Below are 27,989 nucleotides of genomic sequence, written 5' to 3' on the forward strand. Positions count from 1 at the left end.
GGGCGGGGGCAGGAGGAAAGAGGAGTGATTGGTGGAATGATGAAGTAAAGGGTGTGATAAAAGAGAAAAAGGTAGCTTATGAGAGGTTTTTACAAAGCAGAAGTGTTCTAAGAAGAGCAGAGTATATGGAGAGTAAAAGAAAGGTAAAGAGAGTGGTGAGAGAGTGCAAAAGGAGAGCAGATGATAGAGTGGGAGAGGCACTGTCAAGAAATTTTAATGAAAATAAGAAAAAATTTTGGAGTGAGTTAAACAAGTTAAGAAAGCCTAGGGAAAGTATGGATTCGTCAGTTAAAAACAGAGTAGGGGAGTTAGTAGATGGGGAGATGGAGGTATTAGGTAGATGGCGAGAATATTTTAAGGAAGAAACAGAGGCAGTAATTTCATGCACTGGTCAGGGAGGTATACCATCTTTTAGGAGTGAAGAAGAGCAGAATGTAAGCGTGGGGGAGGTACGTGAGGCATTACGTAAAATGAAAGGGGGTAAAGCAGCTGGAACTGATGGGATCATGACAGAAATGTTAAAAGCAGGGGGAATATAGTGTTGGAGTGGTTGGTACTTTTGTTTAATAAATGTATGAAAGAGGGGAAGGTACCTAGGGATTGGCGGAGAGCATGTATAGTCCCTTTATATAAAGGGAAAGGGGACAAAAGAGACTGTAAAAATTATAGAGGAATAAGTTTACTGAGTATACCAGGAAAAGTGTACGGTAGGGTTATAATTGAAAGAATTAGAGGTAAGACAGAATGTAGGATTGCGGATGAGCAAGGAGGTTTCAGAGTGGGTAGGGGATGTGTAGATCAAGTGTTTACATTGAAGCATGTATGTGAACAGTATTTAGATAAAGGTAGGGAAGTTTTTATTGCATTTATGGATTTAGAAAAGGCATATGATAGAGTGGATAGAGGAGCAATGTGGCAGATGTTGCAAGTATATGGAATAGGTGGTAAGTTATTAAATGCTGTAAAGAGTTTTTATGAGGATAGTGAGGCTCAGGTTAGGGTGTGTAGAAGAGAGGGAGACTACTTCCCGGTAAAACTAGGCCTTAGACAGGGATGTGTAATGTCACCATGGTTGTTTAATATATTTATAGATGGGGTTGTAAAGGAAGTAAATGCTAGGGTGTTCGGGAGAGGGGTGGGATTAAATTTTTGGGAATCAAATTCAAAATGGGAATTGACACAGTTATTTTTTGCTGATGATACTGTGCTTATGGGAGAGTCTAAAGAAAAATTGCAAAGGTTAGTGGATGAGTTTGGGAATGTGTGTAAAGGTAGAAAGTTGAAAGTGAACATAGAAAAGAGTAAGATGATGAGGGTGTCAAATGATTTAGATAAAGAAAAATTGGATATCAAATTGGGGAGGAGTATGGGAGAAGTGAATGTTTTCAGATACTTGGGAGCTGACGTGTCGGCGGATGGATTTATGAAGGATGAGGTTAATCATAGAATTGATGAGGGAAAAAAGGTGAGTGGTGCGTTGAGGTATATGTGGAGTCAAAAAACGTTATCTATGGAGGCAAAGAAGGGAATGTATGAAAGTATAGTACTACCAACACTCTTATATGGGTGTGAAGCTTGGGTGGTAAATGCAGCAGCGAGGAGACGGTTGGAGGCAGTGGAGATGTCCTGTCTAAGGGCAATGTGTGGTGTAAATATTATGCAGAAAATTTGGAGTGTGGAAATTAGGAAAAGGTGTGGAGTTAATAAAAGTATTAGTCAGAGGGCAGAAGAGGGGTTGTTGAGGTGGTTTGGTCATTTAGAGAGAATGTATCAAAGTAGAATGACATGGAAAGCATATAAATTTATAGGGGAAGGAAGGCGGGGTAGGGTTTGTCCTCGAAAGGGTTGGAGAGAGGGGGTAAAGGAGGTTTTGTGGGCAAGGGGCTTGGACTTCCAGCAAGTGTGCGTGAGCGTGTTAGATAGGAGTGAATGGAGACGAATGGTACTTGGGACCTAACGATCTGTTGGAGTGTGAGCAGGGTAATATTTAGTGAAGGGATTCAGGGAAACCTGTTATTTTCATATAGTCGGACTTGAGTCCTGGAAATGGGAAGTACAATGCCTGCACTTTAAAGGAGGGGTTTGGGATATTGGCAGTTTGGAAGGATATGTTGTGTATCTTCATATGTGTATGCTTCTAAACTGTTGTATTCTGAGCACCTCTGCAAAAACAGTGATAATGTGCGAGTGTGGTGAAAGTGTTGAATGATGATGAAAGTATTTTCTTTTTGGGGATTTTCTTTCTTTTTTGGGTCACCCTGCCTCGGTGGGAGACGGCCGACTTGTTAAAAAAAAAAAAAAAAGCTTCTAAGTATGTGTTTCCACTGCACTCATGCGAAATCATTTCATTGTAGGCATTTTGTTGGTTTATAGTATCACTAGATGTTGGTAATTATAGATTTTTTTTGTTTTTTTTTTCAACAAGTCGGCCGTCTCCCACCGAGGCAGGGTGACCCAAAAAAAGAAAGAAAATCCCCAAAAAGAAAATACTTTCATCATCATTCAACGCTTTCACCACACTCACACATTATCACTGTTTTTGCAGAGGCGCTCAGAATACAACAGTTTAGAAGCATATACGTATAAAGATACACAACATATCCCTCCAAACTGCCAATATCCCAAACCCCTCCTTTAAAGTGCAGGCATTGTACTTCCCATTTCCAGGACTCAAGTCCGACTATATGATACTTTATATAGATACTTTATTGATATTTGTTTAACAATATCATTCCATAAATTACTTAAAATTGTTCTAATACATACACAAAGTATGGCTATGCAGCAAATTACATGTGCTCATTTATTCCCTGTTCAGCATAAATACAAGAAACTTGCAGACTCAGCTAGTGAAATGTCCCACAAAACACTGTTTGAATGATACAGATATTTTTACTAGTTTGAGTTATGACTTGTAAATTTTTGCAGTTTTTCAAAAATGATTATGCCTTTTTTACTTGCAGTTGCCTCATATCTTAGACACCAGGTTCTATCCGGAAAATTGGCATATTTGGAGGGCATTGCTTCACGTAGAATCTTCTCTAGACATTTTACGTATTATCAATTGCTCATGCCATAAGATACATCTGAAGTGCTTATCAGACATTTTCATCTGCATGTTGGCTCTCATATAAGTGAAGCAGGTGAGAAAATGATGATGACTTTAGCAATACAAAACCAGAAAAGTCAGTAAGAGCTAAAAAGAAAGGTCAGCAGAGGAAACTATTCATTGCAAGGACACTGTGGAGAGGAAAAGTATGGAATGCATAGCCAAGTGGCACTGCAATATGATTAGCTAAAGAACTACCTCTCATTGTGCTTTTATGGTAGTCTCAAATGTAGATTCCCAAACTAGGTTAACTGGATGGTATCATTGATGGCATGCATTGGTCGTTATATGTAGGATTTTATGTTAGCTCTGTCCATAAAATGCTAAATACTGAGAAGTTTTGCAGCACCTTAATCAGTTTTATAAAACTTTCCAAAACTTTCTTTATTTTGAAGATATAAGACTGAATATGCGACTAAAATGCTGGGAGCAAGGGGCTAGTAACCCCTTCTCTTGTATATATTACTAGATTTAAAAGGAGAAACTTTCGTTTTTCCTTTTGGGCCACCCCACCTCAGTGGGATACGGCTAGTACGTTGAAAGAAAGAAAGAAGATTGAATATGCCACTTTGTGTAATAAAATATCTTATTTTTGGAAAGTTCACATACTCCTTTAAGTTGAAATCCTTGTAGATGTTTGGGGGGAAAAAAAAAAAGCCAAGTTTGAGTGGAAATAGGATTGCATCTAAACTGTTATTGTAATTCTGAGAATACTGATTTTTACCTTGATGGATTTTACCTTGTTGGATGCCTCCTCCATTCATCAAGGATGAATGGGGGAGGCAAGAGGTGTGGGACTCAAAAGGAGTAAAATGAGGTCTGGGCTTCTTCTGCTTATTGTATAGGAAACTGGAAAATGTGTACTAAAACATAAGTGTACATAAAAAAGGAAGGATGTGTGAAAAAGAAAGCTGTGTAGTCATGACAGTGGTAGTAAAGTAGAAGTTTTAATGCTTTTTATTCATTGTTTAAATAATTTCTATAATTTGTGTGTAATTTACTTGTACTTCTGTGTTCACATTAATTTACTTGTTTACAGAATGCCTTTGATCATGAAGAGGCACAGAAGGAGGGCAAAATAATTCCCAGCCCAGGTGTTGACACTGAATATGATGAAGCAGTTGAGCATATCAAGAAAACTAAAGATGAACTATCAGATTACCTCGAAGAACAATGCAGACACTTTGGTGCAAAGGTAAGGCAAGAACAAATGGTCAATTCTTCTAGCTTAAATCACTTTATTAATTTTTTTTAAAGCACATCAAAGGAGATGGGGAAGGAAGGAATGAGAAAATATTTTATTTCCATTTTGGTAATCTGAAGATTAGCATGAAGACAGAATTTTAAGTAGTGGAAAATAAAGTTAAAGAAATAAGAGTTTTATAGGGATTTCTTCTTGTCATGAAAGATGTATAGAGTTTTTTTCTTTCAACAAATCAGCCATATCCCACCAAGGCAGGGTGGCCCAAAAAGAAAACCAAAAGTTTCTCTTTTTAAATTTAGTAATTTATGCAGGAGAAGGGGTTACTAGCCCCTTGCTCTCTGCATTTTAGTCACCTCTTACAACACACATGGCTTACGGAGGAAGAATTCTGTTCCACTTCCCCACGGAGATAAGAGGAAATAAACAAGAACAAGAACTAGAAAGAAAATAGAAGAAAACCCAGAGGGGTGTGTATATATATGCTTGTACATGTATGTGTAGTGTGACCTAAGTGTAATTAGAAGTAGCAAGACGTACCTGAAATCTTGCATGTTTATGAGACAAACAAAAGACACCAGCAATCCTACCATCATGTAAAACAGTTACAGGCTTTCGTTTTACACTCACTTGGCAGGACGGTAGTATCTCCCTGGGTGGTTGCTGTCTACCAACCTACTACCTAGATGTATAGAATTTATATGCAGTAATTTAAAATGTGAGAGAATTGATAGAATAACTGGGAGTCTTGAGAAAATAATGACTGGTATATTGAGTTGGAAGAGTTGTTGGCATGCATCCATATTCCGGGACCTGTTTTAGCACATGTTTTAGCCCTTGGTTCATTTTTATCAAACATATTACTGGATTGAACAGCCATACGAAATAATGGATTTGGTTCGGTTCATGTCTATTTTAATCAGATATCCTGTTAAACATGCATGTTGAGCCTTTGTTCAGCTAGATTTTTTTTGTCTATTTTAGCCAACATCCACTTATGGAGGTCCATTTTATGGAGGGTTTACACTATACAGTGGACCCCCGGTATTCGATGGCATCGGTATTCAATAAATCCGGTATTCGATGCATTTTAACGCAAAAATTTTGCCTCGGTATCCAATTGAAAACCCAGTATTCTATACGATTCGTACGAGACGTGTCCACGTGTGTGCCAGTGTTTACAAGCCAGCCAGTGTGCGCGCATCTAAGGATACATTCGGTACATTCCATATTATCATTGTTGTTGGTGCTTGTTTCTGCAAAATAAGTCACCATGGGCCCCAAGAAAGCTTCTAGTGCCAACCCTGTGGTAAAAAGGGTGAGAATTAGTATGGAAATTAAGAAAGATTTTGAAGGGTTTGGGACTAACCCTGAGAAGCCTGTGCCAGTTGTGGAATCCATTGTACCTACTTCAAAAATTAAGAAAATGTGTGCACAGTGGGTTGAACTGCAAACCTTTATGGATGAAAATCACCCTAACACAGCTATTGCAAGCCGTGCTGGTGACTATTACAATGACAATGTTGTGGCCCATTTTAGACAAATCGTAAAGGAACGGGAGGTACAGAGCTCTATGGACAGATTTGTTGTGTGACAGAGGTCCAGTGACTCTCAAACTGGTCCTAGTGGCATTAAAAGAAGAAGGGAAGTAACCCCGGAAAAGGACTTGCTACCTCAAATCCTAATGGAAGGGGATTCCCCTTCTAAACACTAACACCATCCACACTCTCCCCTCCTCCCATCCCATCAATCATCACCAAATCTTCAATAAAGGTAAGTGTCATGTAACTGTGCATGTCTTCTTCAGTTTTTTTTTTTTTTTTTTTTTTTTCTTTTCTTCAACAAGTCGGTCGTCTCCCACCGAGGCAGGGTGACCCAAAAAAAGAAAGAAAATCCCCAAAAAGAAAATACTTTCATCATTCAACACTTTCACCACATGCACACATTATCACTGCTTTTGCAGAGGTGCCCAGAATACAACAGTTTAGAAGCATATAACTGACTTAAGAAATCGTAATGACACGATTGCAAATAAACCATACCCCCGGCCGGGATTGAACCCGCGGTCATAGAGTCTCAAAACTCCAGCCCGTCGCGTTAGCCACTAGACCAGCTAGCCACAATAAGATTCATCCAACTAGGTATATTTCTACACCATAGGAAAGTTAGCACAGGCACCTCTGTGACCACAAATGCAAGTTTTTACAGACGAATCTCCAGCTAGCGTGGCCGTGACGAACTCTAGCTCAAGTCCCTTCACTGCCGTCAACATGACTTAAGAAATCGTAATGACACGATTGCAAATAAACCATACCCCCGGCCGGGATTGAACCCGCGGTCATAGAGTCTCAAAACTCCAGCCCGTCGCAATCGTGTCATTACGATTTCTTAAGTCATGTTGACGGCAGTGAAGGGACTTGAGCTAGAGTTCGTCACGGCCACGCTAGCTGGAGATTCGTCTGTAAAAACTTGCATTTGTGGTCACAGAGGTGCCTGTGCTAACTTTCCTATGGTGTAGAAATATACCTAGTTGGATGAATCTTATTGTGGCTAGCTGGTCTAGTGGCTAACGCGACGGGCTGGAGTTTTGAGACTCTATGACCGCGGGTTCAATCCCGGCCGGGGGTATGGTTTATGTTATTACTGTTCTTGCTGCTGAACAGCGGTTTAGTGCCGATGAAGGTAGCGTAGGTAGCAATGATACGGCCGTGGACTAGATTGGCTTTAATCGGGTAGGAGTGAGTACACAACGGGCAGTGTGAGGAAGTGACCGCAAGCCAGTCCGTGGAGGGGGGAGAACTTGTGTACGGCAGGTCGGTCCAGGCGGGAGTGAGAGAGGGTGGACTGTGTGTCCCACCGACCTAGGTAGGCCTACAGAGGGCAGCACTGAATGCCGCGAAATATGAACTAGTCAGAGCAGACGGCTAGGCTGTGTGCTCTGCCAGTACAGGCTGTCTACATTTGCTCGGCCACGCACCTCGCGTCGTCCCGACGCGACAATACTGGTGGGCCCATAGGTATAAAGGAATTACACTAGCTACCCCAGAGAGGGACTGGCTTTCGCTCACTAGTAAATAAAAAATGGACAAAAAAATGCAACAGGCAAAAAAAAACTCTCCCATCCAGGGGAAGAGAAAACTGGTTTGCCCGCGCTGTTTCATCGAGTAGAGAGCCGGGAGACGTCAGCACTGGAACTAAAATCTTCTATATACAGGTTGTCCGCAGGGCTGAACATCAGTTGACCACTCGTCTACTAACGTTGTTGCACGCTCACATCTGCAAACAATGACTGACAGTAGCATTTCCTAAGGTGTGACATGTAACTCAGAGGGCAGCACTGCCCTGACCGTAATACAGGCTTTTTCCTTTAGTTAAAAAAAACACTGGTGCACATACATACAATAATACTATATCCATGGAATTCATTACACTCTGGGTACCCTTCTAAAAGTATTTACATAATTACATGATGTTGTCCACCCTGACTCTATTATCGACTAGCTATACAATGTGTGTGCATTTATACCCATTTCTGCAAGCAAACAATTAGCATAACTAGCGTAGGAGTCGGACAAGTCAGTAGGTACGTCAATGTCACAGAAATGTACTGTTGTCCTGGGTCGCAGGCCATAAGTATGGAGCCTTACTGGGCCGTCTTCCGTACCAGCAGTAGCGGGAGAAGGGGTAGACGGTTTGTCCCTAACATTAGTCTGATCGTGGCGTTGCAACGCACGCGCCTCCAGCTCTACTTCGGCCTGCATATGGTCCACATACTTCATGTGATCAAGGTGGGCTTCCTTGATAGCTCCCGTAGCAATCTCCCTCACCTCGAACTTATTGCCACGGAGCTGTCGTAGGACACGGTAAGGCCCCACAAACTTTGGGACAAGTTTGTGCATACCTGGGGTCTGCACTGGGTTGAGCAACATAACTTTGCAACCTGGTTCCACTTTGCTTTCCTTGGCGCGGGCATTGCGCTCTGACGTGAACCTATCAGTAGCTTTCATAAGGTTCTCTCGTACCCGCTGGAAGACAAGCTGCGTTGTCCTCATCTTTACTACACTGGGGTTATCAGTATCGTAAGTAGGTCTAGGTGGAGTAAACAGAATTTCATATGGTAAGCGCTTGTCATAGCCATACAAAGCAAAATGAGGTGTCTCACCGATCGAGCTGTTGAGGGAGGAATTTAATGTACACTGAACATCTGGGATAGCCTCATCCCATGTAGTACAACTTGGGTTAACGGTTACTCTGAGCACCTCCAGGACTTTGCGATTTGTACGTTCAGCAAGACCATTACTCGCAGGGTGGCGTGGAGCTACTGGCGCTTGATGAATGTTGAATCTGGAGCAAAGATCCTGCATTATGCCATTTATAAACTCAGACCCATTGTCTGACAGAAGGACACGTGGGCAAGTATGACGAAGAACAACATGCTCACGGAAAGCACTAGCGACCGTTTCAGCGGTTTTATCAGGAATGGGTACTAATTCACTGTACCGCGTCAAGTTATCTACCATTACAAGCAGGTGCTTATTTCCCTTCTCCGAGGTCGAGAAGTTCGTCAACAGGTCGACAGAAGTTCTCTCCCAGGGCTCCTTTGTAATGGGATACTTTAGAATGGGGTTAGGACCTGTAATGGTACCCTTGTGCTGTAGGCAGACAACACACTGGTGTACATGCTTGGCAATGTCCGATGCCATCTTAGGCCAGAAATATTTCATTCGTGCCTGTTTGATACTGCGGTCCTTCCCGGGGTGCGCTACACCTGGGACATTGTGGATCAACCTAAGAGTAGCTGGTATCATGGACTCTGGTATCACCAGTTGGTATACGGTTCTGCCGGGGTCCACCAGCTGTGCAACACGGCACAGTACTCCTTGGTTGACCACTAAATCCTTCAGTGGAACGGGAGACTTGACCTGTAAGTCAACGTCCTCCTTGGTAAGGAAACGAAGGACTGGAGACCACACAGGGTCCTGTCGTTGGGCTCTCTCGAGATCCTCAACAGAGAACGAATTGCCGACACTCACGAATGCTATATGTCTCGACAGGGCGTCAGCTACAACATTTTGCTTACCTGGGACATAGCAAATTTCAGGGTTGTAGTCATTGAACGTGAGCGACCACCGAGCATGCTTTCCCGAGAGGTTCTTATTTGCAAAAAGGGCCAATAAGGGTAAATGATCTGTATAAATCTTGATAGGATAATGATAGATGATATCCCGAAAATGACTCAGGGCCCATACAATGGCTAAAGCTTCTAGCTCTGTCACTGAATAATTGACTTCCGCTTTAGTAAGAACACGGCTAGCATAGGCAATAGGCTGTTGCTTCCCATTAGATTCTTGTGACAAGACTGCACCGATGCCAACTTTGCTGGCATCAGTCGTCAAGGTAAATGCCTTGGTGAAATCAGGGAATCTAAGGGTTGGGGCTGATGTTAACTTGTTCTTAAGAATGACAAAAGCTCGTTCCTGATCGCACGTCCACTCAAAAGGGGCATCCTTCTTGAGTAAGCGTGTCAGGGGTGCCGCAATGGTGGAGAAACCTGCGATAAAGGTGCGGTAGAAACCCGCCAGGCCTATGAAGGACCGGACTGCATCCGCCGTCATGGGTCTGGGGAATTTCTGCACGGCCGAGATTTTAGACTCGTCCGTCTTTATGCCATTCTGAGTTACTACGTGACCCAGAAATTTTATTTCCTTCCGGAGGAAATGACATTTGGAGAGCTTTACCTTAAGATTTGCCTGAGCTAGCCTGTCCAATACCCTGTCAAGTTTCTCAAGATGTGACGGGACATCTTGCGACATGACTATGAGATCATCCAGGTAGACCATGAGCGTGCCACCTAGGAGGGTACGGAAAATTGTCGTCATCAAACGACTAAACGTGATTGGGCTTCCGCGCAAGCCGAAGGGCATCCTCCTGAACTGGTAATGACCAGTTGGAGTAGAGAAAGCTGTCAACTCTCTACTCTCATCATCGAGGGGGATCTGCCAGAACCCTTGAAGAAGATCAAGAGTTGAAAAGACCTTATTATCGCCGATGTTCTGCAACAGGTCGTTCAGAACTGGCAATGGAAAACGGTCTGGGATGGTACATGCATTCAGTTTCCTGTAATCGATAACAGGGCGCCAGGTTCCGTCTTTCTTGGGGACCAGAATAAGGGGAGCATTCCACGGGGAAGTGGACTCCTCAATAACTCCATCACGGAGCATCCGTGTAATGAGTTCTTCGGCGAAGACTCTTTGCGCATGTGGCAGGCGATACGCAGGTACATAAATGGGTTTAGTACCTTTGTCAAGTGGAATACGGTGAGAGATCAGTGGGGTCAAACCCATTGACTCACCATCTAGTGCAACTGCAGAACGTGCACGATTGAGAACCTGGAGAAGTTTTGGAACCTCTTCAGGATAGTCTGTCAAAGCTAGATCATCTTCCTGCACTGGCCGGGTGTTGGAAGAGTCAGCAGCAGACTCGCCTGGGAGAACTGCACTCACAAGGAAGTCAGCTGGGGCTTCACCCTCCACTCTCACCGGGAGAGGGAATCTGACAAGGTCAACAAGTGAGGTATTCTTCCGCAGGGGAAATTCTCGACTATGCATGTTGACAACAAGGACTTGCAACTTACCACGTTGCACTGTGTGCAAGGATGGTTCAAGGGAGAGGCCCTTGACTCGGCATGTGTCGTTGTCAACCAGCACATGGTCTCCTTCAAAAGCTCTGCTCACGTACACCGTAACAGGAGTGAGCGAGTTAGCTGACAAAGTGACGTCATACTTTGTACAAGCAGTAACTCTGCTCGCTGATGCCATGACACGAGTCAGACAGTCGCCTGCCGACAGGGATACTGCGGCTTGACAACTGCTGGTCTCTACAACAGCGTCAGAGTTAGAGTGAAGGTTAGACTGGGCGTCCCCAGACTGGGTTTCACTGGTAACTATGCGCTGATGGCCAGGAGGTGATGGGCAACGAGCTCTACTACGAGGTCGATCAGGACGAGAGACCGACCCCGGGGAGAATGTGCTATGGAAACCACCAGTTTCCAACGATTCTAGGCACTGTGCGTACTCTGAGACGGAGTAGCACGTAGTGGATCCTAAGCGCACGCCCCAGAAGGGCACATCCACTCCGTTGAATTCCGCTTTCCACTCAGCTGGATCTAAACGGATCCTAAGATCTGCCATGGTTTTGAACCCTATGAGCAGGTCACCATGGAAAACAATACCATCCACGACTAAGAATTTTGCGGACAGCTTGTGACCCTGGACCACAAATTCTAGCGTTGTGCGACCGCGAACCGTCAGCGGTTTACCTGAGACTCCTCTCAAGGTCTGAATGGCAGATGGCTCTGTCAACATGGCCGCATGAAGGCCAATGTCTCGGAAAAAGGTGGAGCGGACAATGTTAACCACCGAACCTGTGTCTAGGAAAAGCTGAACAGGCTTATTGTGGACAGTGGACTCGATGAGCGGTCCACATGGGTTGTCATACCGAACATGAAGGCATGACAGGCCGACGAGATCCCCGGAGTCACAGCTGCTCGAGGCTCGACACTTGTTGACGAGGCTCGACCTGGAAGGTACGGTAAGAGTCTCAGCAACAACGTCAAGACACTCGGTTTCCTCACTGTCGGCAAGCGTATCACTGCCCAGGGCGGCGAATGCATTGCGGACAGGGACGGAATACAGCGACTCCGACAGGGTTACTACGTCTTTCGCTGGTTTTGCGGACGCGCCTCTTCCCCCGAACTAGTGGAAGGGCTTCTACGAGCATGTGCATTGCGCGACGACTGCTTGCTCCACTCAGCTGTCAGCATACTTCGCAGCTTGTTACACTCATGGGAGGTATGACTGGAAGTATTGTGGTAAACACAGATTCCCTCGCGAGACTGGGCATGGGGACGGTGACGGTTACCTTGATACTGAGCGTGGGGACTGTGACGGTTACTTTGCGGGGACTTAAGTTTGTAACACTCAGATCGGTAGTGCCCACGTTTGCCACAGTTAAAACAAGTCACTACACGCTTAGCGGGTGAGGTTGGGGGTGGTGTCTGCTGGCGACGTTTCGCCCTGGTCCAGGAAGTCGATGACTGCCCTTTTGTATAAGACCGACTGTTGTTACTGTGGTCGCTATTTTTACTTAGGCGCGTATTAGTGGGACTGGGGTTAGAACCTTTGTGAGCTGGCTGTCTGACAGCAGCAGCAAAAGTGACTTCCGGCTGCGACCGCGGGGTCACTGCGGACGGCGCTGCAAGGATGGGTAGGGGATCATCCGCAAAGCGGCAAACCTTGCCTTGCTCGGAAGGCGGCTTGAGCGAGTCGATGGCGTCATATGCACCCAGGACGTCGTGCTGAGGGCCGAGTCCTAGCGCATCAATGGCAGCCCAGAGGTTAGGGGCGGAATCCCTCCGCATGATGCCGACAGCCAGCATGGGGATGATGTCTTTAATAGCAATACGGCCATCACCATCCGCCCACTTAGTGGAGTTGACGGCATCAGTAAAGTCCGTGGCGGCTTGCTCGAAACGGCAAACGCAAGCCAGGGGGCTTTCGTGCCGGTATTGACATTCGGCCAAGACGCTGGTAACGATGTCAATGTAATGGCGTTGGCGACTACGCCGAAAATAACGCCTAAATTCCTCCTTAAGTTCACCCCAAGACTGAATCTTACAGACGCGCTTGAGCTGCACAAAGGCACCTATATCACCCTGGGTGAGATCCACTGCTGCAACAGCAGCACGAATGTACTGTGTATCTGTTGGGCTATCAAATAGAGCCTGAACAGTCGCCTCGACTGACTGCAGCCATGGCTCTAAACTATTTGCACGACCGTCAAAAATAAGGGTCAGTTGTGGACGACGAGCCGGCCCACTGGTGGTCGAGGCGTGAGCCACAAGTTGACCAACTGTCGCTGGGGCTTCGATGCCCTGCCGCGTGCTCACGCTGGCTGAGGCACCATTGCTGGCACCAGCAGAATCTGGGGTATCGGCATGGCCACTGCGTGTCCTAGTCATGACGTCGATTGTTGAAATGCAAGTAGGTCACGAAGATGGTAAACAGGTCAGAGCAAGAAATGGTATGCACTGGCTACAATTCAAAACAGAGTCAAAGAGAACTCAGCACCACAGTACTAGGTAAACTGCTTAGTGATAGAAATAATTTGAGCAAAACAACAATAAAAAGGGAAATAGTGATACACTCTGAACACAAAATAAGAGATGTATGCAAGTGAATGTACTACAGGGAAGTGCACAAAATGAAGCTAAGGATAGTCAATAATTTCACCAGGAATCTGGCAACAAAAATTTATGAAAAGGAGTTTGAACTGTAAACACTGGTAGCAAAAATTGCACAAAATTAAAATAAATCAGGTACTACACAACACTAAACTGTGCTGCAAGCACAGTTTAAAAAGATTGCGGGTGCTAACAGTTGCAAATTGAAATGCAAAAAAAAGGAGGTAATTCACTTGCACAAGGGAAGTTGGCACAAAAAAGATATCAGAGTATGGAATAGTGCCAAAAATCACACAAAAAAAAAATACACTGACCAGAATTGCTATATTGCACACAAAATAAAATTAATAAAAATGCAAATTATTAAATTCAAGAATATGGCAAAGGTTAACTGGTGTTAGCAGGGTGTACACTGGCAAAAAGAAAAAAAAATTTACACAATCTCAAGGTCAAAATTAATTAACTTCACAAGGAATTTTGGTAATTAATGGTAAATAAGCAGGTTCCCAAAAATACACTCAATGACTTGGGTATATAAAATAGCAAAAAGCAATGCACATAGGTGAATATTCACTGATAAAACATAGAATATATGTAGAGCAAAATAAATGGGGGAACAGAAAAAAAAAATTTAATGGGCTAGGCACAGATTGTATGACTGCAGGTAGAATATACTAATACTTAAGTACTTGAAGATTACACTTATTAAAAAAAAACTAACAAACAAAACAGTGCAGGGGTGTCAACAATCTGTGGCTAACTTGCAGGTGCAACTAAAAAAAAATAACAGCACACAGGAATTACATGAAAACTGTATGTGAGAGGTAAATTGTATAAATGGTTAACACTGAACAATTTAAATCAATAACTGAGGTGCAAGAAGCAGAATAGAGAAAAACTGGAATTTAAAATGTAGGAGTGCAAAAATAAATTCACAAAATTTAAGCTGTAGGTAAATGGCAAAATGTGCACTGATGACACTGAACAATTTACTGAAGTATGGCTTCAGTAACTAACTGTATTGGTGCAGGACAGTTAAATAATGTCACAAAATATTAGGAAATGCTAGGTAAGTCACTGTTTACTTAACTTTGAGTGCAGGTGGACGAAGGTACGGCAGGTGCTGGAACTTTCAGTGATGTTCTAGTGACACTACACGCCTCGTAGCATTTGTATACTGCTATGGGGCTTCAATGTCGTAGAAAAAAAAATATCAGAAAGGACTTGGGAAGAACAGGAAAGACCGGAGTAACTCTGTGGAGGTATAAGAAGTTAAGAGACGTGGATACCCGGCGTGAACCAGAGCTGGTGTATGGTTGTTTACACTGGCAAGCGTGTCTGGGCGCGCTGACTGACTGCGGCTTCAGCACACGGAGAACAAAACATTTACTGCACTACTCGAACGTGCTAAAAACAAGCTTAAGTGAAACTTTGAACTGGGACGAGTAAGTTTTACTGTAACAAATCACTGGGGAAAACAGAACTGGTGATGAACTGGGAATAAAACAACAAGGGAAAGGGAAAAAAAAAAAAATTTTTTAAACTGGGCAACACAAAAAAAAAACTGCACTGGCTGGAGATACGTAGGCGCTGAGTAGTAGTAGACACTATGATGAGTCACGAGCTGCCGTAGACGCTGAACTTTGCTGGCTTAGGGGCTAAGCCAACTGGGTTCCCACGTGGTTAAGCCCGGTAGAACTTCTTGGAGGAACTCTACTTCTTGTAGCTGAGAAGGGCGTAGGGACGCTGTAGGAGGCAGGAGAATGGTGCTGGAGAGTGTTGAAGGGCTGTAGAGAGGGTGATGAGGTGAACACGTGACTGCTAAGGCTGGAGATGACGCCGTGATGCCTATGTCCAGATTTTGTGGGAAAAATCTAGGACGAAGATCTATCTCGGGTCCCGTCAAGACGCTGGGAGTAGCAGATAACTCTTTAGGCTAGCAGGTGCGTTGGATGACGACGGATGATGTTGACTGGTGTCGACCGATCCCCTCCACCCTGAAAGGCTCACAATGCCGCTGACTCCGCTGTCACCACTGTTATTACTGTTCTTGCTGCTGAACAGCGGTTTAGTGCCGATGAAGGTAGCGTAGGTAGCAATGATACGGCCGTGGACTAGATTGGCTTTAATCGGGTAGGAGTGAGTACACAACGGGCAGTGTGAGGAAGTGACCGCAAGCCAGTCCGTGGAGGGGGGAGAACTTGTGTACGGCAGGTCGGTCCAGGCGGGAGTGAGAGAGGGTGGACTGTGTGTCCCACCGACCTAGGTAGGCCTACAGAGGGCAGCACTGAATGCCGCGAAATATGAACTAGTCAGAGCAGACGGCTAGGCTGTGTGCTCTGCCAGTACAGGCTGTCTACATTTATTTGCAATCGTGTCATTACGATTTCTTAAGTCATGTTGACGGCAGTGAAGGGACTTGAGCTAGAGTTCGTCACGGCCACGCTAGCTGGAGATTCGTCTGTAAAAACTTGCATTTGTGGTCACAGAGGTGCCTGTGCTAACTTTCCTATGGTGTAGAAATATACCTAGTTGGATGAATCTTATTGTGGCTAGCTGGTCTAGTGGCTAACGCGACGGGCTGGAGTTTTGAGACTCTATGACCGCGGGTTCAATCCCGGCCGGGGGTATGGTTTATTTGCAATCGTGTCATTACGATTTCTTAAGTCATGTTGACGGCAGTGAAGGGACTTGAGCTAGAGTTCGTCACGGCCACGCTAGCTGGAGATTCGTCTGTAAAAACTTGCATTTGTGGTCACAGAGGTGCCTGTGCTAACTTTCCTATGGTGTAGAAATATACCTAGTTGGATGAATCTTATTGTGGCTAGCTGGTCTAGTGGCTAACGCGACGGGCTGGAGTTTTGAGACTCTATGACCGCGGGTTCAATCCCGGCCGGGGGTATGGTTTAGAAGCATATACATATAAAGATACACAACATATCCCTCCAAACTGCCAATATCCCAAACCCCTCCTTTAAAGTGCAGGCATTGTGTGTATTAAAATTAATATTTCATGTGGTAAAAAAAAAATGTTCATACTTTTGGGTGTCTTGCACGGATTAATTTGATTTCCATTATTTCTTATGGGGAAAATTGATTCACTTTTCGATATTTTCGGTATTCGATGAGCTCTCAGGAACGGATTAATATCGAATACCGGGGGTCCACTGTATATGTATAAAGGTATCTTTCTCCTCCATTCCATAGAGTATGTTCGAAGTACTTTAAGGTATACCCAGTAGTTAAGATGTTTTATTGATACTATTCATTCAGTAAATGACTTCTGTACATCTACTTGCTCTGATCTCTCTCCTTCCGTCAAAGGCTCTCCCAGTACAGTGATATGTGAGCATAATTGAATAGTACCTTAAATGGCATATCTTATCTTATTTTGAAAGCTCTCTTCATCCTCTTGTTACTTATTTTGTTCTTAAAATGGTAATAAAAATTAGTTTAATTATAATAATAAGGAAAAATGAAAGTTTCTCCTTTCACATTTGGTAATATATACAGGAGAAGAGGTTACTAGCCCCTTGCTCCTGGCATTTTAGTTGCCTCTTACAACATGCATGCATTTCCTCTTACCTCCCCATGGAGGTAAGATAGATAGGAGTGAATGGAGACGAATGGTACTTGGGACCTGACGATCTGTTGGAGTGTGAGCAGGGTAATATTTAGTGAAGGGATTCAGGGAAACCGGTTATTTTCATATAGTCGGACTTGAGTCCTGGAAATGGGAAGTACAATGCCTGCACTTTAAAGGAGGGGTTTGGGATATTGGCAGTTTGGAGGGATATGTTGTGTATCTTTATATGTGTATGCTTCTAGACTGTTGTATTCTGAGCACCTCTGCAAAAACAGTGATAATGTGCGAGTGTGGTGAAAGTGTTGAATGATGATGAAAGTATTTTCTTTTTGGGGATTTTCTTTCTTTTTTGGGTCACCCTGCCTCGGTGGGAGACGGCCGACTTGTTGAAAAAAAAAAAAAAGAACAAGAAAGAAAATAGAAGAAAACCCAGAGGGGTGTGTATATATATGTTTGTACATGTATGTGTAGTGTGACCTAAGTGTAAGTAGAAGTAGCAAGATGTACCTGAAATCTTGCATGTGTATGAGACAGAATAAAAAGACACCAGCAATCCTACCATCATGTAAAACAATTACAGGCTTCCGTTTTACATGCACTTGGCAGGACGGTAGTACCTCCCTGGGCGGTTGCTGTCTACCAACCTACTACCTAGACTTCCTGACATATCTGTGCTTTTAACTTCCAGCTGTGCCCCTGTCTCTCAAACAGCCTGTCTCTGTCTGCCATAACAATTCCTCTGAGTATTTTGCATGTTATCATGTCTTCCCTGGTCCTTCTGTCCTCCAGTGTCATTAGATTCAATTCCATTGGCCTGTCTTCATAGCTCATATTCTTAGCTCTGAATCTAGTCTAATTGCATACTTCTGCAGGTTTATTGCTTCCCCATGAATACAATAAAACATAGCATGTAATTTATGCTGTCACCATCATCTTTTTTTCATCAAGCTACTCCTGTCTGCCACTAAATTTCATCACTTTTTTTTTTTTTTTTTTTTTTTACTATTAATAGGTGGTGTACTGGGGTAGTGATAAGAAAAGATATCAGCTGGAAGTGCCAGAGCATGTCAGTAAGAAAGCTGGTGACAGTTACGAGCTGCAGGGTCAAAAGAAAGGTTACAAGCGATTCTGGACACCAACCACTAAAAAATTATTAGCAGACATGATTAGCGGAGAAGAACATCGGGATGCAGCTCTTAATGATATATCACGCAGAATATTCCATCAGTTTGACGAACAGTAAGTATGAATTTTGTATAATTTTCTTGTTCTTTGGCAATATACAGGAGTCCTTTTTTTTTTTTTTTTAATCAAGAAATAATACAGGAACGAAACTGGTAACAATTGGAATTTTATGTCTTTTTGGTAAAATAATTCAGACCATTTGTAGCAAAAACAGGAAAAACCAATTTAACTTACATTTAATAAAAGTTTTTTAAATAATTACAGTATATTGAGTATAGTACTAATGCCAGTCATTGAAGAGCCTGATAACTGAACACAAACTGTACATTTATATTATCTTCTATCAACACACCGGCCCAAAAAAGAAAAGCGAAAGTTTCTCTTTTTAACTTTCAGTAATGTATACAGGAGAAGGGTTTACTAGCCACTTGCTCCCGGCATTTTAGTTGCCCCTTACGACTCGTATGGCTTACAGAGGAAAAATTGTGTTCCATTTTCCCATGGAGATAAGAGGGAATAAACAAGAACAAGAACTAGTGAGAAAATAGAAGAAAACCCAGAGGGGTGTGTATATACAGTGGACCCCCGCATAGCGAACGCATCGCATAGCGAACAATCCGCATAGCGAACGCTTTGTTCGCTGAAATTTTGCCCCGCATAGTAGACAAAAACCCGCTCAGCGAACTTCGTCCGAGACGCGTCCAATGTGGGCCCTCAGCCAGCCTCACATGTGCCGCCCGTCCCATTGTGTCCCATTGTTTACCAGCTAGCCTCCGCGGTAACACTCAAGCATACACTCGGAATATTTCGTATTATTACAGTGTTTTCGGTGCTGTTTCTGGAAAATAAGTGACCATGGGCCCCAAGAAAGCTTCTAGTGCCAACCCTGTGGTAAAAAGGGTGAGAATTAGTATGGAAATTAAGAAAGATTTTGAAGGGTTTGGGGCTAACCCTGAGAAGCCTATGCCAGTTGTGGAATCCATTGTGCCTACTTCAAAAATTAAGGAAATGTGTGCACAGTGGGTTGAACTGCAAACCTTTATGGATGAAAATCACCCTGACACAGCTGTTGCAAGCCGTGCTGGTGACTATTTCAATGACAATGTTATGGCCCATTTTAGGAAAGTCTTGAAGGAACGGGAGGTACAGAGCTCTATGGACAGATTTGTTGTGCGACAGAGGTCCAGTGACTCTCAAGCTGGTCCTAGTGGCATTAAAAGAAGAAGGGAAGTAACCCCAGAAAAGGACTTGCTTCCTCAAGTCCTAATGGAAGGGGATTCCCCTTCTAAACAGTAAGAAGATAATGCTCTCCCCTCCTCCCATCCCATCAATCATCACCAGATCTTCAATAAAAGTAAGTGTCATGTAATTGTGCATGCCTTTTTCAGTTTGTGTGTACTAAAATTAACATTTTTTTGTGGTAAAAAAAATTTTTTTTCATACTTTTGGGTGTCTTGCACGGATTAATTTTATTTCCATTATTTCTTATGGGGAAAATTAATTCGCATAGCGAACATTTCGCATAACGACCAGCCCTCTTACACGGATTAAGTTCGCTATGCGGGGGTCCACTGTATATATATATATCTTTCTTTCAACACGCCGGCCGTGTCCCACCAAGGCGGGGTGGCCCAAAAGGAAACACGAAAGTTTCTCCTTTTACATTTAGTATTATATACAGGAGAAAGGGTTACTAGCCCCTTGCTCCCGGCATTTAAGTCGCCTCTTACGACACCCATGGCTTACGGAGGAAGAATTCTGTTTCACTTCCCCATGGAGATAAGAGGAAATAAACAAGAACAAAAACTAGAAAGAAAATAGAAGAAAACCCAGAGAGGTGTGTATATATATGCTTGTACATGTATGTGTAGTGTGACCTAAGTGTAAGTAGAAGTAGCAAGATGTACCTGAAATCTTGCATGTTTATGAGACAGAAAAAAGACACTAGCAACCCTACCATCATGTAATAACAATTACAGGCTTCTGTTTTACACTCACTTGGCAGGATGGTAGTACCTCCCTGGGTGGTTGCTCTCTACCAGCCTACTACCTAGGACGTTTATATCTTATTGAGAAATCATTTACATTTCATTTTTTCCCCACATTAGCTATCTCCACCATAGTAAGATGATCCAAAAAAAGGAAACACACATACAATAGTTGTTTTATTAGCAGAGTGCAGGCATCAAAATTCAACTGGCTATATGGACTAACACATGCCTGCTCCTCTTTCAGATTGCATGCTTCACAGAATCCCTTAATAAATGTTATCTTAATCATGCTTAACAGCTCCCTAAATCACTGATTTAATACACTCAAGCCCCTTCCGTTAAAAAGATCCTTATCACCCTTCCTCTAACCCTTCCTGGGGGCAACCTGTCCTTTCCCTTATCTTCTAACCCTTCCCTGGATTTATAAACATTCTTGGTTATCATAATCTCCATTCTTTTTAATGACGAAACCATCTTACCCCTTAAGCTCTCTGTACCTCACTAATTTAAAGCCCTTTCTACTTACATGTAGGGAATCTTTTTCTATGGGAAACAACACCAAAAGTGAAAAACTTGATATTTACTTACAGAATTACACTGGTGTGAAGATGAAGGTTTGGGAGCATTTTACACACAAGCAGTTTTGCCTAATTTGAGGCCTATTCCAATGCTCAAATTGACTCAGTTCATTGTTGTTTTGCTAGTTTGCCTTCTGTACTATCTGTTCATTGCAAGAAACTGCCCCCTTCACCCATCAGAAGTTGGTACTATAGCCAGTTTTACACCGTTTTCACCAAATTTCGAAACAAAAATTGTAAGCCTTCCAGCCACTATAGCAATCTTTCTTCTGTTCATTAATCATTTTTCCAGGCCTCTCCTGTATAGAACACTTACCCTCCAGTTTCAATCCATTTTCACAGAAAAAAAATCAAAGTTTTTCCAATTTTTCGGCTCATAAACCGTCAGAGTAAGTGCTTGATCGTAGTTTAGGTCATCCCAGTAATTGAACCTGACTTAATAATAACCCATTGAACAGATGGGGGGTGAGGGGAAGGGACCAACCCAGGTCCTGCTCTTTTTCCAAGAAAGTTGGTTGGTCCCACCGTTACCCAGGAAAATTGGGTTAGACCCACCGTTTCCCAGGAAAATTGTCCAAAATTGATCATTTCTCGTTTCTTTGATGCCTTTTTCAGGCAACTTCCATTATTAACCCTTTCATTGTCCAGACCCTTGAACTAAGAATCTTTTTCTGAAGATAATAAAACAAAAAGTATGAAATTTGATGGAAAATTGACAAAATTATGCTTTCATGAATTTTGCCGCATCAGCGATATTTACACATCAGTGATTTTATCCACTTCGAATCTTATCGTAGGCCAATTACATTGTTCCAATAGGCCATTTTTTTTGCTGTTTCACTAGTATGTCTTCCACTTTATTGAATGAGCACAAGAAACCACCCAGCCATTTCACATTTCCAGTAAAGTGATCAGGAATTGGTAATTTGGCCAGTTTCACACAAATTTCAAAATAAGAGTCCAGAATAAACAGTGCAGGCATTCTGGCACTAAAATAACATTTCCTCTGTTCATTAGTTATGTTCCCAGGCTTTACACATAAATACTGTTTTTGACTCTGTTCGCAAAAAAATAGAAGATTTACTGTTATGCAATATTGTAATAATTGCATAAATAATACCAGCGCTTTTGTGAACACTTATTAGACCCAGCAGTTTGACGTGTAATGGACAAGTGATGTGATTTCTGTACTCATTTCCACTACTCTGAACTCAATTTCAAGCTATTGTCAGTCCTGAAACTAATCAGAATCTGTATTATATATTCCATTCTATCAAATGAGAAACCAAGAATACAACAATACAACCAAAAACCATGAAAAAATTCACCACAAAGTCACTGTTTTAAACCAAAAATGCTGTCAGTTTTTTCCCCTCATTATGCACTGCATGTTGTAGGATTTTTTTTATATCGTGCACTCTTACTGCATAGACCCATTCATATCTAGGCCCAAATTTACCACTCTCCGCTTATCTGAGTGAGCTGAACTCATGGCGTAGCATTATGGCACTGACAATGACCTCAAACCCATAATACTACAGCACCGACAATGAAAGGGTTAAATTGGCTGTGTTCTTGTCTATTTTACTAGTTTTTTTAGGTCAATTGGCACAAAAAAACAGCCAAATAAAACTGATGCATATTTTGTGGATATGCAGGAGGACCCTGCTTATACAGCAGATTAGATTCCGGGCTACTGTTGTAAAGCAAAAATCGATGTAAAGTGAATCATAGCCTTTTTTTCACTTTCAAATGCCCATAAAAGCCTGATAACATGTTTACACTATCATATGTTAAGTGAGTAATAGGCCTAAAATATGTACATACAGTTCACACATTACTGTGTACTGTATGTCCTTAGCTTATAGTGAGTGGTGAATATATTGTAGGAAGTCTGAATAAATGAAGAATGGGTATAATTGAAAAACCACTGCATTAGCGAAACACCATAAAGCAAAGCACTGTAAACTGCACACTTTTATCTTTATCCCTATATATGTGTTTGGAGTGACATCTAAACTGTCATATCTGAGTCCCTCTGCGAAGATAGTGATTATGTGTAAATGATGGTGAAAGTGTTTCTTTTTTGGGTTACCCTGCGTCAGTGAGAGACGGCCGACATGTCAAAAAAAAAAAAAAGTGCATAGTCTTTTAATTGGCTTGCATTTTGCTCTCCTCTTCAGGTTTTCTTGTTCCTACCAGTCTTGTCTTGCTGTTTTTATTCTACTGATCACTTCTTAGTTTTTGCTGCTGAAGTGATCCTTATCCTTACTTACATAAGAACTATACTAGTACAAACAAGGGATAAGACTGAATTTACTTTCTTAATAACCAAACCTGTATATAAAATTCTTCAGTTAAACTTTCAAGTTATCTTTTTAAAGTTTTATAAATATTTAAAAGTGTTGAAATATTTGGGTATGATATTTACATAACACTATGATACCCAAGAATAGGGAGTGCTTAAGAGAACAAAATATTATTAATATTACTAGAGCTCATAGATACCGTACTTTGTTCATAACAGGTAATGAATTATTATTGTATACTTTCAGCCATAAAAAATGGGAAGCAGTTGTGCAGTGTTTGTCAGTGCTTGATGTTCTGATATCTCTTACATGTTACGCAAAGGAAGTCAGTACTGTTAGACCAAACGTAGTTATGCCTGAAGAAAAAGTTCAGGTTAGTTACATTACCATTTTTATTGATTTGATCCTATAATGATAAGGCAAATAGAATGTCTTCCATATATTTCTGGTTTAAACACATACCGAGGTATGTTGCTATGCTTGCATTTCATTATATGTAGAAATGTGCTTAATACTAATTAACTTTACTGACACTGATGGATAAAGGATCAAATGACAGATGTACATAATTTTTGTTGTGTGGTGGTATTAGTGTTCAGTGATTTTCCCCAAGTGTAGAAGGTATAGTTTTATTAAAGATTCATTGTCATTCAGTGTTATGAGCCCTTTTTCCTTAATACTTTCCTATATTTTTTCAGTGAATGCCTACCCACCTTGAAACTGGGAAATCATGATATGATGCTGTTAGTGGGAAAATGAGAGAATTAAAATAAGTGTATTGTCAATTTCAGCCATTCCTAGAAATCAGAGATGGTCTTCATCCATGTGTGACAGCAACGTTTAGTGGTGATGAATTCATTCCTAATGATGTGGTTATGGGTGGCACTAGTGAAGATGCTCATTCGAACCTGGTGCTGGTCACAGGACCAAATATGGGTGGCAAATCAACACTTATGAGACAGACTGCTCTTATATGTATTCTAGCACAGTTGGTAAGTAATTTCTATAACATTTTTATTGTTTCTTTTTTAGGCTTACCACATATATAGTAATCACATCATTTCTTGTTGGACATTAATAATGGCATTATTAGCTAATGTTAGATTCTTTGGAAGCCACTTCTTTTTGACAATAGGATACCTTTGTTTCCAAACAAAATCTCAACAAATTCAGGGATTTGCATTAATTAGTGTGTGCACATTTATAAGGCAATTTTGGATAGTCTTACCTAGTGCTGTATAAGACATACGAAACCTCTCCTCTGGTTCTAGTATACAAGTCTCCATCCTCGTACCTTTGTATAAGATTGATAAAGCCTGTTGTGCAGTGAAATTTCTTTATATAAATATTTCCAGGTGTTACACATGTCTTTTTCATCAGCGTGTCGATATTGTTGACCTTTGGTGTAATGATACCTACAGTATAGCTTCCTTAACTTTTTTTTCTTACCAGCTGTATCCCACTAAAGCAGGGTGACCCAGAAAGAAAAACAAAAGTCTTTCTTTTTACATTTAGTAATTTATACAGGAGAAGGGGCTACTAGCCCCTTCTTTCCAGCATATAATTGCGTCTCCATTTCCTCATGCAGTAATCCTTGAAATTATACCTGTATATTCCCTCTTTTCCTTCCATAACTGATCATTTAACATTACCAGTACTCCTTCCTTAGCTCTAATTCTCTCAGACACACCTGACCTAATCCTTTTTCTTTCTTTCTTCTGAAATTCTTGAACCCCATTCAACCTTGTTTTGCTTAGAGCTAGGACATCCAGATTTTCATTTATAACACTCAAAACCATCTCTTTCTCTTTCTTATCATCTGTACTACATCCACACACATTTAAACATCCTAACTTTAAAATATTTTTAAATTTAGTAATTTATACTGGAGAAGTAGCTACTAACCCATTACTCCCAACATTTTTGCAACCTTTCATAACACTCATGGCTTCCAGAGGAAGGATAAAAGGTTGATGGGTAGGCTCCAGGATGTACATGTTTATAGAGGGGCAACTGATATATCGGATCATTATTTAGTTATAGCTACAGTTAGAGTAAGAGGTAGATGGGAAAAGAGGAAGGTGGCAGCAACAAGTAAGAGGGAGGTGAACATGTATAAACTAAGGGAGGAGGAAGTTCGGGTGAGATATAAGCGACTATTGGCAGAAAGGTGGGCTAGTGCAAAGATGAGTAGTGGGGGGATTGAAGAGGGTTGGAATAGTTTTAAAAAAGCAGTATTAGAATGTGGGGCAGAAGTTTGTGGTTATAGGAGGGTGGGGGCAGGAGGAAAGAGGAGTGATTGGTGGAATGATGAAGTAAAGGGTGTGATAAAAGAGAAAAAGGTAGCTTATGAGAGGTTTTTACAAAGCAGAAGTGTTATAAGAAGAGCAGAGTATATGGAGAGTAAAAGAAAGGTAAAGAAAGTGGTGAGAGAGTGCAAAAGGAGAGCAGATGATAGAGTGGGAGAGTCACTGTCAAGAAATTTTAATGAAAATAAGAAAAAATTTTGGAGTGAGTTAAACAAGTTAAGAAAGCCTAGGGAAAGTATGGATTTGTCAGTTAAAAACAGAGTAGGGGAGTTAGTTAGTAGATGGGGAGATGGAGGTATTAGGTAGATGGCGAGAATATTTTGAGGAACTATTAAATGTTAAGGAAGAAAGAGAGGCAGTAATTTCATGCACTGGTCAGGGAGGTATACCATCTTTTAGGAGTGAAGAAGAGCAGAATGTAAGTGTGGGGGAGGTACGTGAGGCATTACATAGAATGAAAGGGGGTAAAGCAGCTGGAACTGATGGTATCATGACAGAAATGTTAAAAGCAGGGGGGGATATAGTATTGGAGTGGTTGGTACTTTTGTTTATTAAATGTATGAAAGAGGGGAAGGTACCTAGGGATTGGCAGAGAGCATGTATAGTCCCTTTATATAAAGGGAAAGGGGACAAAAGAGACTGTAAAAATTATAGAGGAATAAGTTTACTGAGTATACCAGGAAAAGTGTATGGTAGGGTTATTATTGAAAGAATTAGAGGTAAGACAGAATGTAGGATTGCGGATGAGCAAGGAGGTTTCAGAGTGGGTAGGGGATGTGTAGATCAAGTGTTTACTTTGTAGCATATATGTGAACAGTATTTAGATAAAGGTAGGGAAGTTTTTATTGCATTTATGGATTTAGAAAAGGCATATGATAGAGTGGATAGAGGAGCAATGTGGCAGATGTTGCAAGTATATGGAATTTGTGGTAAGTTATTAAATGCTGTAAAGAGTTTTTATGAGGATAGTGAGGCTCAGGTTAGGGTGCGTAGAAGAGAGGGAGACTACTTCCCGGTAAAAATAGGTCTTAGACAGGGATGTGTAATGCCACCATGGTGGTTTTAATATATTTATAGATGGGGTTGTAAAGGAAGTAAATGCTAGGGTGTTCAGGAGAGGGGTGGGATTAAATTTTGGGGAATCAAATTCAAAATGGGAATTGACACAGTTACTTTTTGCTGATGATACTGTGCTTATGGGAGATTCTAAAGAAAAATTGCAAAGGTTAGTGGATGAGTTTGGGAATGTGTGTAAAGGTAGAAAGTTGAAAGTGAACATATAAAAGAGTAAGGTGATGATGGTATCAAATGATTTAGATAAAGAAAAATTGGATATCAAATTGGGGAGGAGGAGTATGGAAGAAGTGAACGTTTTCAGATACTTGGGAGTTGACGTGTCGGCGGATGGATTTATGAAGGATGAGGTTAATCATAGAATTGATGAGGGAAAAAAGGTGAGTGGTGCGTTGAGGTATATGTGGAGTCAAAAAACGTTATCTATGGAGGCAAAGAAGGGAATGTTTGAAAGTATAGTAGTACCAACACTCTTATATGGGTGTGAAGCTTGGGTGGTAAATGCAGCAGCGAGGAGACGGTTGGAGGCAGTGGAGATGTCCTGTTTAAGGGAAGTGTGTGGTGTAAATATTATGCAGAAAATTCGGAGTGTGGAAATTAGGAAAAGGTGTGGAGTTAATAAAAGTATTAGTCAGAGGGCAGAAGAGGGGTTGTTGAGGTGGTTTGGTGATTTAGAGAGAATGGATCAAAGTAGAATGACATGGAAAGCATATAAATCTATAGGGGAAGGAAGGCGGGGTAGGGGTCGTCCTCGAAAGGGTTGGAGAGAGGGGGTAAAGGAAGTTTTGTGGGCAAGGGGCTTGGACTTCCAGCAAGCGTGCATGAGTGTGTTAGATAGGAGTGAATGGAGACGAATGGTACTTGGGACCTGACGATCTGTTGGAGTGTGAGCAGGGTAATATTTAGTGAAGGGATTCAGGGAAACCGGTTATTTTCATATAGTCGGACTTGAGTCCTGGAAATGGGAAGTACAATGCCTGCACTTTAAAGGAGGGGTTTGGGATATTGGCAGTTTGGAGGGATATGTTGTATATCTTGATATGTGTATGCTTCTAAACTGTTGTATTCCGAGCACCTCTGCAAAAACAGTGATATTGTATGAGTGTGGTGAAAGTGTTGAATGATGAAAGTATTTTCTTTTTGGGGATTTTCTTTCTTTTTTGGGTCACCCTGCCTCGGTGGGAGACGGCCGACTTGTTGAAAAAAAAAATCGGCCATTTCCCACTGAGGCAGGGTGACCCAAATAAAGAAGAAACACTTTCATCATCACTCCGCTGTCTTGCCAGAGGTGTGCTGATACTATAGTTTAAAACCTGCAACATATCTCCACCCTCTCCTTCAGAATGGAGGTACTGTGGTTCCTACCTACATATTACTTTGCTCACGCTCCAGCAGCATGTTAGGTC

The 27,989-nt window shown here is 41.9% G+C and overlaps 1 protein-coding gene across 4 annotated transcripts in view; it reads left to right on the plus strand.

The window, feature by feature from the left end:
• The window catches only part of Msh6 (DNA mismatch repair protein Msh6), a 136,659-nt gene that overhangs the window by 76,399 nt on the left and 32,271 nt on the right, over positions 1-27,989 (plus strand). For all 4 annotated transcript variants that reach the window (XM_070098848.1, XM_070098847.1, XM_070098849.1 and 1 more), the window contains 4 exons: positions 4,149-4,304; positions 18,150-18,376; positions 23,447-23,573; positions 23,992-24,192. In XM_070098848.1, coding sequence (XP_069954949.1) covers positions 4,149-4,304; positions 18,150-18,376; positions 23,447-23,573; positions 23,992-24,192 — 711 coding nt within the window. The remainder of the gene's footprint in view (positions 1-4,148; positions 4,305-18,149; positions 18,377-23,446; positions 23,574-23,991; positions 24,193-27,989) is intronic.

This window comes from Cherax quadricarinatus, chromosome 65, assembly GCF_038502225.1.
Source record: "Cherax quadricarinatus isolate ZL_2023a chromosome 65, ASM3850222v1, whole genome shotgun sequence".
Classification (NCBI taxonomy): domain Eukaryota; kingdom Metazoa; phylum Arthropoda; class Malacostraca; order Decapoda; family Parastacidae; genus Cherax; species Cherax quadricarinatus.